The sequence below is a fragment of the Dromiciops gliroides genome, chromosome 1, assembly GCF_019393635.1.
Source record: "Dromiciops gliroides isolate mDroGli1 chromosome 1, mDroGli1.pri, whole genome shotgun sequence".
In the NCBI taxonomy this organism is placed as follows: domain Eukaryota; kingdom Metazoa; phylum Chordata; class Mammalia; order Microbiotheria; family Microbiotheriidae; genus Dromiciops; species Dromiciops gliroides.
The window spans coordinates 659,915,950-659,931,606 of NC_057861.1; the positions used below are offsets into that span (position 1 = coordinate 659,915,950).

General features: G+C 39.4%; 1 protein-coding gene across 1 annotated transcript; it reads right to left on the minus strand.

The window, feature by feature from the left end:
• Nucleotides 1–14,576: 14,576 nt before the first annotated feature.
• On the minus strand, nt 14,577–15,058 carry LOC122737275 (acyl carrier protein, mitochondrial-like). The gene has a single exon (XM_043979753.1). The coding sequence runs from the start codon at nt 15,056–15,058 to the stop codon at nt 14,591–14,593; it is 468 nt and encodes a 155-aa protein (XP_043835688.1). The 3' UTR covers nt 14,577–14,590.
• Between the last annotated feature and the right edge of the window lie 599 nt (nt 15,059–15,657).

The following is a 15,657-nucleotide window of genomic DNA, read 5'->3' on the forward strand; positions in this document are numbered from 1 at the left end:
TTCCAGGTACGTTGAACTACTCACCACACCCCAGACTTCTCCTGCTCCATAATGCCTTTGCTCATTTGCATACAGCATTTTTATATTCCTGGTATGAAGTTGTTCCATTTCCCCATCTGTTGAAATCTTTCCCTTCCGACTATGTCCAGCTCAGCACTCACCTACACATGAAGTATTCTCTTCCTGGTGTTTTCCGCTAGATATAGATTCTTTCCCCTTTGAAATTGTAATGCTTCTCTGTTTGACTCATGTGTACTTATAAAATGTATCTTAAGATATAATAATTTATGTATCTACATTTTTTCCCTCTGTCCTGTCCCAAATTGTAAACTAGTTGAGATCATTAACTGACAGTTATTCTTTGTATGCCAAGAACTTAAATCAGATTTAATAAATGTTTAAGGAATTTAATTTTATTTAATCAAATTGAGTCACAAATATATTTCAAGGACAGGATTTTCAATAAATCAATCATTAAGCATCTATTAGGCACTTACTATGTTCTGGGCATGATGCTAAGTGTTGAAGATACAAAAAGGCAAAAGGCAGTGCCTCCCCTCAAGGAGTTTACAGTCAAATGAGGGAGACAACATGCAAACATGTATGTTTGCATATATATATGTATACGTGTGTATGTGTATATATGTTTAGGTATCTCTCTCTCAATCTCAAGCTCTATATAGGATAAAATAATAATTAATTAACAGAGAGAAGTTACTTGATTTAAAAGGGGTTAGAAAATACTTCCAATAAAAGATGGGAATTAGTTTGGACTTAAAAGAAGCCCAGGAGGCCAGGAGGTGGAGTTGAGGAGGGACGGTATAGCACTGTATAGCAGCCTTTTTCACTTGTGTTTCCAATAGTACCAAAGCAAACCAAGGAGTATGCAAGGAAAAATACCATGAAAGTCAACACACACACACACAGAAGAAATGTACTAACTTTGCTATCTGTATCAGTTACAGATGTGTGCATTTAGCCAATGTGGAAAATCATCAGGAATTGAAGAAAATCAATAGAGTACATGGGAGGGAAATGTGGCTTCTGATGGGTGTGGAATCAGTCACTAAGTGTGTCCATCGCTTTATGATCCATAAATAAGTGATTCTTAAATAATTAGTTCTTAATTATTCTTAATTCATAACATTTTATTATCCACAATTAATTTTTCTTCTTGGACTATGTTAGCCCATCATGTATGAAATAATTGGTAGCTATTTATTAATGTTTCTTTTCTTTTTTGGGAAGAATTGGGAATTCTAGACCTATGGTTTATTTGGTATAGGGAAGTCCTGATATGGAAACTCCCTGTTATGATATCAGAGATATATTTGTAACTTTTAGAAAGTTGACTGGGGCAATGAGATTTTAAATGATTTCCCCTTGGTCACAGAGCTAGCATGTGTCAGAAGCACAACTTGATCCCAGGTCTTCCTGATTACAAGGCTGGTTGACTCTCTATCTACTACTCAACAATGTCTCATTTGAATGAAAAAACAAAAACAAAAACAAAAAAACCCAAGAAAACAAAAATGTAAACTCTGTATTTTTGGAATCCATGTCCATTGTGAATAATTGGGTAAAACTGGGAAGTTTGAAGAGACTAGAAACAAATACTCATGACTAAGAGCCTGATACTGAAACAAATGTTCATAAACCAATTTAGTTCAGCAACTAAATTCAGAGGAAATACAAATTTGAAATTGCTCATAACCACCTCAAGGTTCAACTTGAGATGATAACATTCAGTGTATTTTATGTTTTCAGTTTTAAAAGAGTTCTTTCAACCCCAAAGATACCTACAAAATAAACAATGAATTTTAAAAACCAATTATTGAATGTCAGCCAATAGCATTTATTAAGCACTTATGTGCCAGACACAGTGTATGTAATGTATTTTGTGAAAATGAAAGGAATTGAAATGATTGTCCTCCCACCCTTAGCCCCAATTCCAGATTAAACAAATATATGGGGAAATGGAAAATTTCTTATAGGTTGAGAGCTACCATAGCCCAAGTGATTCCCAAGAATGGAATACTGATTGAAAACAACCAACCAGATAGGTGGTGTAGTGGATAAAGCACCAGCCCTGGATTCAGGAGGACCTGAGTTCAAATCTGACCTCAGACACTTGACATTTGCTAGCTGTGTGACCCTGGCTGGGCAAGTCACTTAACCCCCATTGCCCAACCCCCCCCCCAAAAAAAAAAGGAAAGAAAGAAAACAACTAACCAAAAGTATCTCATTAAATTATTTTGGTTGTCGTTAGATATAAAAGAGGGCAGCTAGGTAGCTCAGTGGATAGAGCACTGACCCTGGAGTCAGGAGAACCAGAGTTTAAATCTGACCTCAGACATTTACTAGCTTTGTGATCCTGGCCAAGTCACTTAAGCCTGGTTACCTTAAACACCTGAGGCCATCTCCAGTTGTCCTGAAATATATCTTACCACTGGATCCAGGTGACTCTGGAGGAAAGAATAAGGCTGCTGACCTTGCACAGCTATTCCTCACTTAAATTCATCACAAGTCATCACATCACCTCCCAAAGTCATGATCCTCTTTGAGAACAAATGACAAATAGGTGGCACAGTGTATAAAGCACCAGCTCTGGATTCAATAGGACCTGATTTCAAATCCAGCCTCAGACACTTGACACTTACTAGCTGTGTGACCCTGGGCAAGTCACTTAACCATCATATTGCCCTACCAAAAAACCCCAAAAAACAAAGAGAGAGAGAGAACAAAGGACAAGAAGATGCAAAAGAAAATTGAAATGGAGAGTTTTTTTTTTTCTAAAATCACCTTCTGGGTGATGTGTGTGTGTGTGTGTGTGTGTGTGTGTGTGTGTGTGTGTGCACGCGCTTGTGTGTGCCATTGGCCATAGGTGATTAAAAAAACCTTATTGGTAGCTTTTGCTTTTCCATCATAGTCATTTCCAAATATATAAATCTGCTCCTTTCCCTACCAAGAAAGCCATTCCCTGTAAAAAGAATTTTAAAAGAGGATGGGGTTATCTAGATGACAGTGGATAAAGCACTGGCCTGGATTCAGGAGGACCTGACTTCAAATGTGGCCTCAGACCCTTGACACTTACTGGCTGTGTGACCTTGGGCAAGTCACTTAACCCCAACTGCCTCACCAAAAAAAAAAAAAAGGGAGAAAGATAAATTTTCTCATGGTTCCTTCAGGATCCAACTCGCTTGTTAGAACCACACAGTGCTCATGATTTCTTGTGTTTTTTTTTTCCTTTCCATTTACAATGAGCAATCATTGTATATGTTATTTTTCTCTTTGCACTTACTTTACATCAATTTCAGTCTTTCATGCTTCCCTGTATTCTTCCTAATCCATATTTCTTATGGCACAGTAATACCCTATTCTATTCATATGCCACACAACTTGTGTTGCCATTGCCAGTGGAGAGGAATCTAGCTTGTTTCCAGTTTCTTGTTTGTTTGTTTTTTACATTATATCACTGACTGTCAAGGTTGTTATATTTTACTCTCCCTCCAGGGTTCTTGGGTACCTCAAAGAGGGTTGGGAGTAACTAGGCTTCTGCAAGTGCCTTTAGCCTCCTCTAATAGTGTTCCCTCAATGGCCCCTGCATTCCAGTTTCATTAGCCAATAATAGATTGGCTTTTACACAGAAAATAGTTACAATCACAAACATACAAACTTATTGCCCCAATATGTGGGAGGTGTGATTCTCCTTCCCCTTTACATCTCACTTCAGGGTGAAGGGAAAGGGATTGAGTTCATAGTTTAGCTGAGTTCCTATAGAGCATAGTTCCAGTTCCAAGTCCAAACCACCCCTTGGGATCTAATCCCTGGCACCCTGGCTTCTCAGGATTTGCATACTGGATTGGCTGATTGTACTGTCTGGCCATGCAGTCCTGCCTCCATATTCACCATGGCTCAAACTCCTGGGTCTGAAGAGGATCATTCATCCGGCACCTGAAACTGAGGAAGATGAACAACACAGAAAAGAAACAAGCACAGCCTAGCTCTCTGCCCCCCCCCCCCCGCCCCAGGGCTCATTTCTCAGTGTGGGAGTAAAAGAGAAGGAGCAGGGAAAGGGTAGTGTTTCCTATTTCAACACTTGAGTTCATTGCACCCATGTTGTTGGTGATCTAGGATCGTCACACTCTAATACAACAGAGTTACACACACACACACACACACACACACACACACACACACAAGTGAAACAAAAAGAGAGAGGAAAATCGATTGGTTTTTGCCAGTTTAAAAGATTCAGGCAGCCAATCAAAGGAGGCTATCTCAACCGATGTGGTAGGAAAAAAAATGGGGCTACGTGTTAGAAAAACTGGACATGACCAAATTACGTAATTTACCAGTAGATATTTTTTAAAGAAAAGATTTCATTACAAGGATTCCACTGATACTTTATTAAATGTGAAGGATTCTAGTTACTACAAAAAGTTAGGGAAAATACTACTTGAGATATTTATCTTTAAAGAAATTTCCCATACACATTATTAAACTTGTCACTTGTATTTTCCTAAATATGATAGAATATATTTTAAAAAATCTTTTGAGCTTTGTTTGAATGTTTAAAAATAATTATGATTATAATAAGCATTGTATATTTCCTATTGCTTAAAGATTTACAAAGCCTTTTGTATATATTATTTCATTTTGAGCCAGATGAACAGAACTTTATCCCATGCATAACTATCTTTAACCCATCAAATTCTGACAACTCCAGAATTATCAGAGGACCATAGAGGTCAAATTAGAAGGATCCTTTGTTCAGTCATTTCGGTTGAGTCCGAAGCATTGTTTCAGTCATGTACAATGTTTTGTGACCCCATTTGGGGTTTTCTTTGCAAAGTTATTGGAGTGGCTTTTTACTTTTCCAGCTCATTTTACAGATGAGGGATTGAGACAAATGTGGTTAAGCTACTAACTCAGGCTCACACAGCCATTATGTGTTTGAGGTCAGATTTGTACTCAGGAAGATGAGTGTTCTTGCCCAGACCTGATGCTCTATCACTGTGCCACCTTGCTGCCAGAAGGACTCTTAGAAGCCATGAATTCCGATCTTCTCATTTTTTCGAGATGTGCAAAAGAGGCAATATTTTCAGAAAATCCATAAGTGTATTCAATGAAGTGTTCAAACCTATTTTGATATTTAGCTTATCAGCAAAGGTAAGGGAGGCAGAAGAAGAGAAGTGTTTGGGACTGAATGATTTGGAAGTGTTATAGAATCATGGCATGTTAGAACTAGATGGGATTTTAGAGATTATTAAATGGATGAGGAAACTGAGTTTCAGCCATACCCATCTTCATAAAGACAAAATTTTGAAGCTAGGTTCTCTAGTCCCTAGTTTATTTCTGTCTGTGTCTCTCTCTCTCTCTCCACACACAAACACACAAACATTTTCTTTCCTTAGGAAAATGAGTCAGGAAACAAAAAAAAAATCAAGTTCACCTTGGAAGAGAAATATAAAGGCTTTCGCAGAAAAAAAAATTCCCTACTTTCTTCAGATTTCCCATTATCACCCTGAGTTCTATGCCTGAGTCGGTGTAGAGTTTTGTGTTTATAGTGAGAAGATTTCACTAGTTTAGAAAAAGCAGCATAATATAATATAAAAAGCTCTGGGTTGTGTGGAGAAGACCAGATAAGAGACATGACTTTGGAATCAGAATATTTGTATTCAAATCCTAGCTTTGCCTTTCTGTAGTAGAGGCATTCATTGTAGTATTGCCACAACCTCCACCACATGTGTGATCTTGGACAAATCACCTCCTCTCATTGGCTTTCAGTTTCCTCATCTATAAAATGAGAGAGTTGGACTGGATGACTTCTAAACTCCCTTCTAGCTCTTACTCTGGGACTCTGTGATCTGGGCACTAATCCTGACACTGCTGCTCTAAAGTCACTTAAGCTCTCTGAGCCTGTTCTGTCTTTTGCCATGTGAGCATACTATTTTCCCTGTCAACCTCACAAATTTGTGATGAGGATCAAAGGAGATGTTGGCTATGAAAGTACTTTGTAAATGGAAAAGGACTATCTCAGGAAAGAGAATTATTATCATAGCACCATGAAGAGAGACTGGACTAGAAGAATCTCAAAGATCATTTCCAGCTCTGAATCTGATGATCTTATCTATAAGTGCAATACTGCTAATGGCTCTTAGTTTGGCCTCAGTGCCCTATAGTTTCCTGAGCCCAAAAGGAAGTAAAATGAAAAACAAAATGACAATAGCAGATTCCGAGTTGCCTGGTTGCTATTCTCTCAATTCCTAGCACATGCATTTTGAGGTCAGTAACCCCAAATTAGCTCTACATGCTCATTAAAACTCTCCTAGGTTCAGAAGCAATTACTGGGTGCCTTTGAAGCTATGTCAGTGTGATTTGGAGGACAAACATACCTGAGGACAATATAATTATAGTTGATTTAAATACGTGAGCATACAGTAAAGAATGCAGTGGGGGGATTAGTGACAGACATTAAATGGCTCCAAAAACATTAGTGGTGCTTTCATCACTCTGAAGGTTATAAAGCCTATGTGTCATTTGCTAGGGGATTATATTTTACCACTTGACTTCCATCCAGGGATGGGGAACTCACTATCTGTAGCCACATGATTCCATTGTAGGATGATTCTTCTTTTTTTCCCCCTAAGTTCTTCCTTATTTCTTTTCATTGTTGGCTCAAATCTGTGATTTCACAATTATAATTGTATAAGGAGCTTCCAGCAAGGAAATTTCCTCTCTCAAAGCAATGTAGCCGCTGCTCTATGACCTTCCATTTTAGAGAATTGCTAAGGAAATCTGTTTTCCTGCATGTTCTTTCCATTGACTGATCCTAGCTCTGTTCACTGGGGTCAAACAGAACAAATTTAATTCCTCTTCCCTGTGACAGTCCTTCAAATACTTTATGACACCTGTCATGTTCCCATGCAAGGTCTTTTCTTCTCCAAGCTTGTTAATTTTTCTCCTAAAGTATAGTGCCCAGACTGGCCAAAATTCCATATGCGATCAGACTACATCTGATTCAGGTTGCAAAGTTAGAGAAAATTCAAAAATTCAAAAGTCAGTTTAATCACTGACTTTTTTTATGCTTTTTTTTTCAGGGCAATGAGGATTAAGTGACTTGCCCAGGGTCACACAGCTAGTAAGTGTCAAGTTTCTGAGGCTGGATTTGAACTCATGTCCTCCTGAATCCAGGGTCTGGTGCTTTATCCACTTCACCACCTAGCTGCCTTTAATCACTAATTTTGACAGAGAGATGTTGTCATAGTGGAGAGAATGCTGGATGGACATATGAGTTTTAATCTTGTCCTCTTTGCTGTTTAATCATAGGAAGGGGAAAGAAATAAACAATTGTATAGCACCTACTATGTGCCTGGCACTGTCTTAAATGTTTAATTAAAAAAAAATAAATACCATCTCATTTGATGCTCACCACAACCCAGTAATGTAGGTGATATATATATATAATATTTAATATAAATATATATATATATTTAATATTTTACAGATGAGGAAACCGAAGCAAACAGAAGTTTAGTGACTTGTTTAGGGTCACACAGCTAGTATATATCTATTTATATGACAGAATTTGAACTCAGATCTCCTTGACTCCATGCACTGTTCACATCTCATACCTCCATATGTGTAAAGTGGGGATATTAAGATTACCTATCTCACAAGACTGCTGTGAGAAAAGCACTTTGCAAACATTAGATCACCATATAAAGATGAGTTATTACCATTGATGTCAGCATTTTTTTGTCCATGTTGTATAGCTTAAATACTTTGGAACATAAATCCATTCTCTTTAAGTCAGGTAGGCACAGTATGTTAAAATCCAGTTGTTTACTCCATTGCCAGCATTAAAATTATAAAGGGTTTCATAGTATGCGTCAGAGAACGAACAGAATGACTCCCACTTATCCAGAATGATTGGAGAATGGGGATGGGGATGGGGGTGGGGGTGGGGAGTAAGGAGCAGGTGAATTGTGAGTGACATTTCCTGGTGCAACTAGGTGCTACTAACTCCAAGATTAGATTAGAAACCCTTATCAAGGAGCCAGAGTGTTTGCCAACCTGAGTACTCACCCCATCAGAAATGAGATTATTGCTCTTCTTTTCAACAAAGTGGACTAGTTTGTTTGCAGTAATCTAAGGCAGAGGCCAGGATAAGAATCCCAGGCCAGGCTGGGGCTGAGATAGTGGGGAGAGCACAGCTTGGGAGAGAAGGAGAGTGAGAGAGTGGGAAATCAGGAAAAGTGAAACACACCCATATTGTACTCCACATTCTGTCCTAGTAGCTCTGGAGAACAGACAGAATGTTCACTATCTCTCTGTAGCTTAGGTATCCTTTTGCTAAGGAACTGGCTAGGTATAAATTACACAGGGAGTTCATGAAAATATAAAAGAACTACTTTCAAAAGTAGTAAAATTAAAAAAAATTCTATGAAAATGTCTACTTCCCTTCTTCTTTCTCTAGAATTTGACAGCCTTCCTTCCTTCCTTCCTCCCTTCCCTCCTTCCTTTCTTTCTTTTATTCATAAACTATTATACTATATTTCCAGGAGTCCATGAGAGGACAGCTTTCTTCATGAAGGATAAGGTTATATTATTATATCTGCAAAAAATGCATTAATTAGTGTACATTAATTGAGTAATTTACAAAAATACATATTTCTTAAAAATAATTTCTCAAAGCATATATATACACATATATATATATATATAAAGTACATATACATCTATGTTTGGCTTGAGGATATATATGTGTACATATATATCTATATCACTATATCTATGTCTATATCTATATCTATATCTATGTACACACACATATGTCAATATGTATATTTGGCTTGAGTTTGTTCCTTTGGAGTGAGTTCCCCCTTTTCCTCTGAAAAGCTCATTCTGTATAGATATGATAGAGAAACACTCTCCTAAATTCTTTGGGCCAAATCTAACCATTAGTACAAATTTTTAAAATACTCAGAATTGTGCTGGCTTAAAAACTGGCTTTCTGAAAATGTTCAATACATTTTTAAGCTTAATCTAAATCATTAACATTTTCTCCATTAAGGCAAGAGGATCAACTAAACAGTAAATCAAGCCTTGATTTGTAGTATTTGCCTATATCCAAAGTGTAAACATCTCTCAAGAGCTGGTACAAGCTGGCTCCAGTATTAGAATGCTATCTCTCCAATCATAAATGATGCTGGAATGTTGAATGATTGTGGCATATTGGTTAAATTCAGTCCTTCAGTAGATTAGTCCACGAAATGCTCCTTGGCTGTTGCTGACAAAGGGCATTTCTAATAATTTTAGAGATGCTGAAAAGTTTTGTCTCTGTCTCCCATTAAAATCAACAACAACAGCAACAACAACAATCGCCCTACAGGATGATGCTTGTCTTAGGCTGCCTCTCAGGAGTTTACCACACTGCTTGCTTTACAAGAAGCTAATGGGGGCAGCCAGATGGCGCAGTGGATAGAGCACTGGCCCTGGATTCAAGGGTACCTGAGTTCAAATCCGGCCTCATATACTTAACACTTACTAGTTGTGTGACCCTGGGCAAGTCACTTAACCCCAATTGCCTCACCAAAAAAGAGGAAAAAAAATGGTCATATTCTTTTGGGGGCAGCTAGATGGCGCAGTGGATAGAGCACTGGCCCTGGATTCAGGAGGACCTGAGTTCAAATCCGGCCTCAGACACTTAACACTTACTAGCTGTGTGACCCTGGGCAAGTCACTTAACCTCAATTGACTCACTAAAAAAAAAAAAAAAAGAAGCTAATGGTAGCACTTTTGGAGAATTTTTTGGAGTCTATTTCATCAATATTTAGGAAAGGCCTGCTAAGGTACTTTATCTTCAAGAATGACACGTGCTCTCATCTTAGCTTTTGTAAGCACATGTCACTAAGGCAAACATCAGGGTTTCTGAGGACCTTTAATTATCTATAGGGATATTCACCTAAGTTCTGCTATGCACACATATGTAACAAGGTGTTCAATGGTTAGAGTGTTTGTGGCTGAAGTAAAAACAAAAAAGTTGATGTTTTGTTGTTGTTTTTGTTTGTTTTTATTCAGTCATTTCAATTGTGTCTGATTCTTCGTGCTCCCATTTGGGGCTTTCTTGGCAAAGATATTGGAATGATTTGGCATTTCCTTCTCCAGTTCACTTTACATTTGAGGAAACTGAAGCAAGCAGGGTTAAGTGACTTACCAGGGTCACACAGCTAGTAATTTTGTGAGGCAAAATTTGAACTCAGGTCTTTCTGACTCTAGGCCTTATATTTTATGCCCTGTGCCACCTAGCTCCCTGGAAGTAGAGAAGACTGGAGTTCAAATATAGCTTCAGATACTTACTAGCTGTGACCCTGGGCGAGTCACTTAACCTCTGTCTGCCTCAGTTTCCTCAATTATAAAATGAAGATAAAAATGGCACCTGGCTTCCAGGATAGTTGTGAGGGTAAAATGAGATTATATTAGTAGGACTTTTTAAATCTGAATGCATTATACTCATGACAGCTATCTAGCCATACTTCCAGCCAGCATCACAGCAATACTACTTGAGGTCTCTTTGTGTAACAATGGCAGACTCCTAGGGAACCAAACATCATTCCTTGCATATAAATTCTTACAAAAGATCTCTGGTAGCTTCTTTGTGACCATGGAGACTAAACAAGGGATGTCATGACAGAACCATGTGCAACTTAAACATTATTATGTTTAAGTCTCTATGCTAGGCATGGGAGGGGAGGAGAGGAGGCTTGGTAAAAAGACAAAAATAAAGCAGTCCCTGTCCTCAAGTAGCTTACATTCAATTGGCTTACACAACATGTACATGAACAAGTACATCAAATAAATACAAATGGAAGTTGGAGGATTTCTGTAAATTTTCCAGAAAGAACACTATGCCCACCTATGCCTGTAAAGCAGTGGTAGTCCCAGTTATTTCTTAGGTGACATTTTCTGGAGGTGCAATGGCCCTCCCCATGTTTGCAAAAAAAGTCCTTAAGTTCCCTCATTCACCTCAGCAAGTTTTATTTATCTTATTCTTCTGAAACAAGTGCTTTTCATGTGTGAAAGTATGTGTATCTGAGGCAAGAGAAAAGACTCTTAGCTAAGGGAAATGGACTTGGAGTCAGGCAATGCCGGGTTCAAGCCCTGGCTCTGATACTTATTAGCTGGGTAACCCTGGTCAAGCTAATCAGCTTTAATGAGCCTTAGTTTTCTCCTAAGTCAAATGTAGATGATAATAGCTTTGATACACACCTTAAAGTGTGTCTGTGAGGTTCAAAAAAAGCCAAAGTACTTAAAATGCTTTTCAAACTTTGAATAGCTATTTAAATGACTGTTGTAAGTATGTGTAAGCATGCACATATACATGAACACACACAGGACCATGTTCAGTATTTTAAAATACTAGGGTCACAGAATCAAAGATAGGGAGCTTTGATAGGAACTCACTTGACAGATGAGGAAATAGAGGCCTGGAGGGGTGACATCACTTACCCAAAGTTCCATGGGGAGTCAGTGGCAGAGCCGGGATTCAGATTCAGTTCCTGTGATACCAACTTCAGTATTCTGGTCTCTAATACAAATCCTGTCTAAATTCTTGCTTTGGTTTTACTACCATTTCCAAATAGCACTTTTCTATTTCTTTAGTGTTCTGAGAACCTCTCTCCTCTTCCTCTGCTTCCCCTGGCGGTGGCTTTTTCAGAAATGCTTGAGGCAACTCTTGTTCTTGTCCCCAGTGCTAATTAATAATTACAAATAAACAGCAGTATAGCCACAGAACGGGCTCACAGGCAGAACTTTCAGATGGGGTGGAAAATGTCTTTGCATGTAACGAAACTTCTTGAGTGAATCATGGCTTGAGAATGAGGTGCTGAGAAGAGGCCTTTTCCTGTGGGCCAAGTCCCATAATACAAGACAAAGAAGAAAACTGAATGTGGTTCCTCTGTGGATTATCTAAAAGTCATGTGGAAGGGAACTGAATACTGGAGTTGGGGGGCCAAAGCAATCCTCCTAGACACACTGCCTGCTTTTGTTATATGGGATTGTGAACAAAGCCTTGAACAGCTTCATGCTTCAGTTACTTCAGCAGCTGCAGAAGGAGAAGGCCTGCTGTGAAAATACACATAAACACACACCAACTCTAGATATTCAATAGATAAAATCTGGAAAATCCTTCTTAGTTCCACTGAGAAAAGTCCTATGTAAATACTAGCTTTTTTTTTTTTTAAGTGGAGTCCATTTCCTCTGGAGATTTTATAGTGACCAAAAGGAAGCCACAGGGGATCTCTACCAGACAGAGTCAAACAGCTTCATACTAAGAGCATCAGTCAACTCCTCAAAGGTTTGTTACAATGGACAGGTTGGCAATGGAAGCCACTCTAAACTTTTAGCTCTCGGCTGTGTGGTATGTTTCCCCTGGCCTCTCTCGTAGCTAGCTTAGAAAGTCTCCTCTCTCCAGTGTTTGCCTTGTTCCTATGTAGGGTATTTGTGGATAGATTTGTTTCTAATTTGTTTTTATATGCTACAGGGTATTTGTTTGAGCTCAACTCTGGGAACACCATGAGCATGGCCCTGTTTGCTATCCTTTCCCCTAGGACTCTTTCGGCTGTTGACTCAAACCAGAGTGAGATAATGTTTTTATTTGCTCTTTTTTTGTTTGTTTTTTGTTTATATACCAGGGCTTGTGAAAGAAGCCAGACGAAACTAACCACAGGACAGGCAGGGCCCAAGCTGAGGAACTTCCCTCCTATCCTCCCCATGTCTCCATTGGTAAAGCCAAATCTGAGCTGGGAGAGACCGTGACAGAGTAGGAGTAATCCCTGCTGGACCTTACTCCTTACTCTCTCTTCTGCCAGACCATTTATTTTCCCTTCAAACTAGTATAGGGAGTGTTTGCAGATAAGGTAAGGATGAAATCAGTACTCACATTTTGTATAATTGTAGTATCTTACTGATGAAATGGACTTTCAATCATCCAGTCCAGTCTCCCAACCAAAGTAAGAATTCCCTCAAAACACCATTCATAGAGGATCAACTAGCCTTTACTTAAGCACTTTCAAGTCACAGGGAACTCACTGCCTCAAAGAGAATCTATTCCAGTTTTGGACAGCTCCAATTGTTAGAAAATGCCACCTCCTATTAAGCCAAAAATCTGTGTCCTTGTAACTTAGAGTCACTGGTCCCAATTCTCACCTCTAAAGCTACACAAAATAAATCAAATCCCCTGAGACATGAGAGGATTTAAAATCTTTGAATTTAGCTGGAAGGTACTGGTGAAGGGAGTGTGGTATGGTGACTAAAGTACTGTACTTGGAAGACATGGGTCTTCCAAGCTAGTCTTCTAACTGTGAGACTAGCTGTGTGACCTTGGACAAGTCACTTAAACTTGCTACACATGAGGAAACTTACAGGATCATAGATTTAGAGCTAGAAAGAACTTCAGAGGCTACCAGGTCCAAATGTCTCATTTTATGGATGTGGAAATGGAAGCTGATAGAAGTTGACTTGCTGAGGACCACAAACCAGTAAGTGCCTGAGATTGGATTTGAACTCAGATCTTGTTGACTGAGCCCAGCATCTTATAGACACTGTACTAACTACCCTAGATCTTATTTCCTGAATGACAGAGGGGTTAAAATCTGCATTGACCGAGGAAGTTTCTATACTGAGATTCCTACACAATGACTAAAATGATAGATCCTTCTCATATTTACATATCAGTATTGAGAGAGGAAAAAACAACAACACAGAACAACATGTGATATTCCTGCTCTATTCTGCACTGACCAGACTACATCTAGTGTATTGTATTAAGTCCCTTCACCATCTTGGCTACTTCTTTCCATTGGTCCTCATATAGTGTGAAACCAAGTCCCTTCAGTAATCTGGTTGCTATTCTCTGGATATTCTTCATCTTTTCAATATCCTTCCCAAAAATATGGCACTCAGAGCTCAGTATACTACCCTAGATATGATCTGGCCAGTGCTAAATAGAGCAGGAGTATTGCATCTCTCTCCCCCTCCCCCCCTTTCTTCCCCAAGAAGATCTATCTCTCCTCATGCTGCCTACATTTGTGTTAGCTTTCCTGGCTGCCAGTTGCTTCATACTGAGCTTCAGCAGTATATTAATATTAACATCCTTGCTATTTTTTTGGACAGGTTACTTTTTTGTTGTTGTTTGTTTTGTTTTGTTTTTCAAGGGAAGCAAAACCTGCATGTTTATTCAGAGAGGGATGGTCGTACTAAAGAGAAAACATGAGTTTGGGAACCAATTCCAATTTTTAATTCCAGAAAAGCCCCTTGCATCTGACATAAATGTTCTTTTAACAATGAGACCTCTTTTAAACATTAAACAGAATTAATATAAAGGCAGTATTCTATATGCAAAAGGCTTGAGAATATCGACTTTATATATTTATTTTTTAAAGGCCAACACATATTTAGACAACTTTAAATATAGCTCCAACAGATATACTCCGACAACAGCAGCAATGGTCTCATAATGTGTTCTCACATTCAGACACTCACTGGGATCATCCGAGTTCTTTGGTTTAACAAAAAAAAAAAAACTTTATTGGTACACATTTTTCTTATCTGCAATGCAATCTACGATCTCTTGTGGACACATTAACTTTTCAGCATCTATGTCAGGAATTTCAAACCCAAATTCATCTTCCATGGCCATTATAATTTCTACTTCGTCCAAACTATCCGAGCCCAAGTCTTTCATGAAGTGGGAAGATACTGAAAGCATTTCTGGATCAATCTTATCATATAGTTTCAAGACATAGAGGACACGGTCCTTAATGCTCTCCAGTGTCAGAGGGGGCATGTCACTATAATGGCGGCTCAACTGTAGGGATAACCCAGAAACCTGCATGTGTGCCGGGACAGGAACCGCCACGGCTGCCCTCCGCCGCCGCGCCCGGGACCGAGCCCAGAGGCCGCACCAAGGCGAGCGTGGGGCCCAGGTCCCAGGCGGCGGCGCCAAGGCCGCGGGCAGGCGGTGGACACAAGCGGAGAGTACACGGGCTGCCATGGCCATGCCGACCCAGAATGCAACGCAGGACACGTTACTTTTTTAGGTGAACTAATATCTATCCCTGAAATATAATACCCTATCTATTGATGCCTTCCATATCTTGTACTTGATGCTGATTTTTTTTTTAATCCAAGTGGAAAACTTTAATTTTATCCAAGTTAAATTTACCTCATTTCATTCAGCTTAGTGTTTTAGTCTTTTAAGAGTTTATAAAATAGGCGGAGCCAAGATGGCGGAGAGGAAGCAGCAAGCTGCCTGAGCTCTCCTTCTGTTCCCTCAAAACGAACATTAAATCAAGCCTCTGGACGGATTCTGAAACTACAGAACCTGCAAAGAGACAGAGAGACACAGTCCTCCAACCAGAGATAATTTAGAAGACTTCAGGAAAAGGTCGGTCTGACTCGGGCAAAAGGGAGGCCCAGCGCAGGGCAGCAACCCAGCGCCGAGGGAGTCGGGGCAAGTCAGCAGGAGCTGCGGGCCACAGCCGAACAACTGAGGCTCACGGAACCTGGTTCAAAAATCTGGTGGCCAAGAAGGACAGTGGAAAAACTTACCTGCACCGGCCGAGAGGGCCACAAACGGCGGGATCAGACGCC

What these genes read in the sequence shown, in the direction of transcription:
- LOC122737275 (XM_043979753.1), bottom strand. Translation starts at nt 15,058, where the DNA reads ATGGCAGCCCGTGTACTCTCCGCTTGTGTCCACCGCCTGCCCGCGGCC.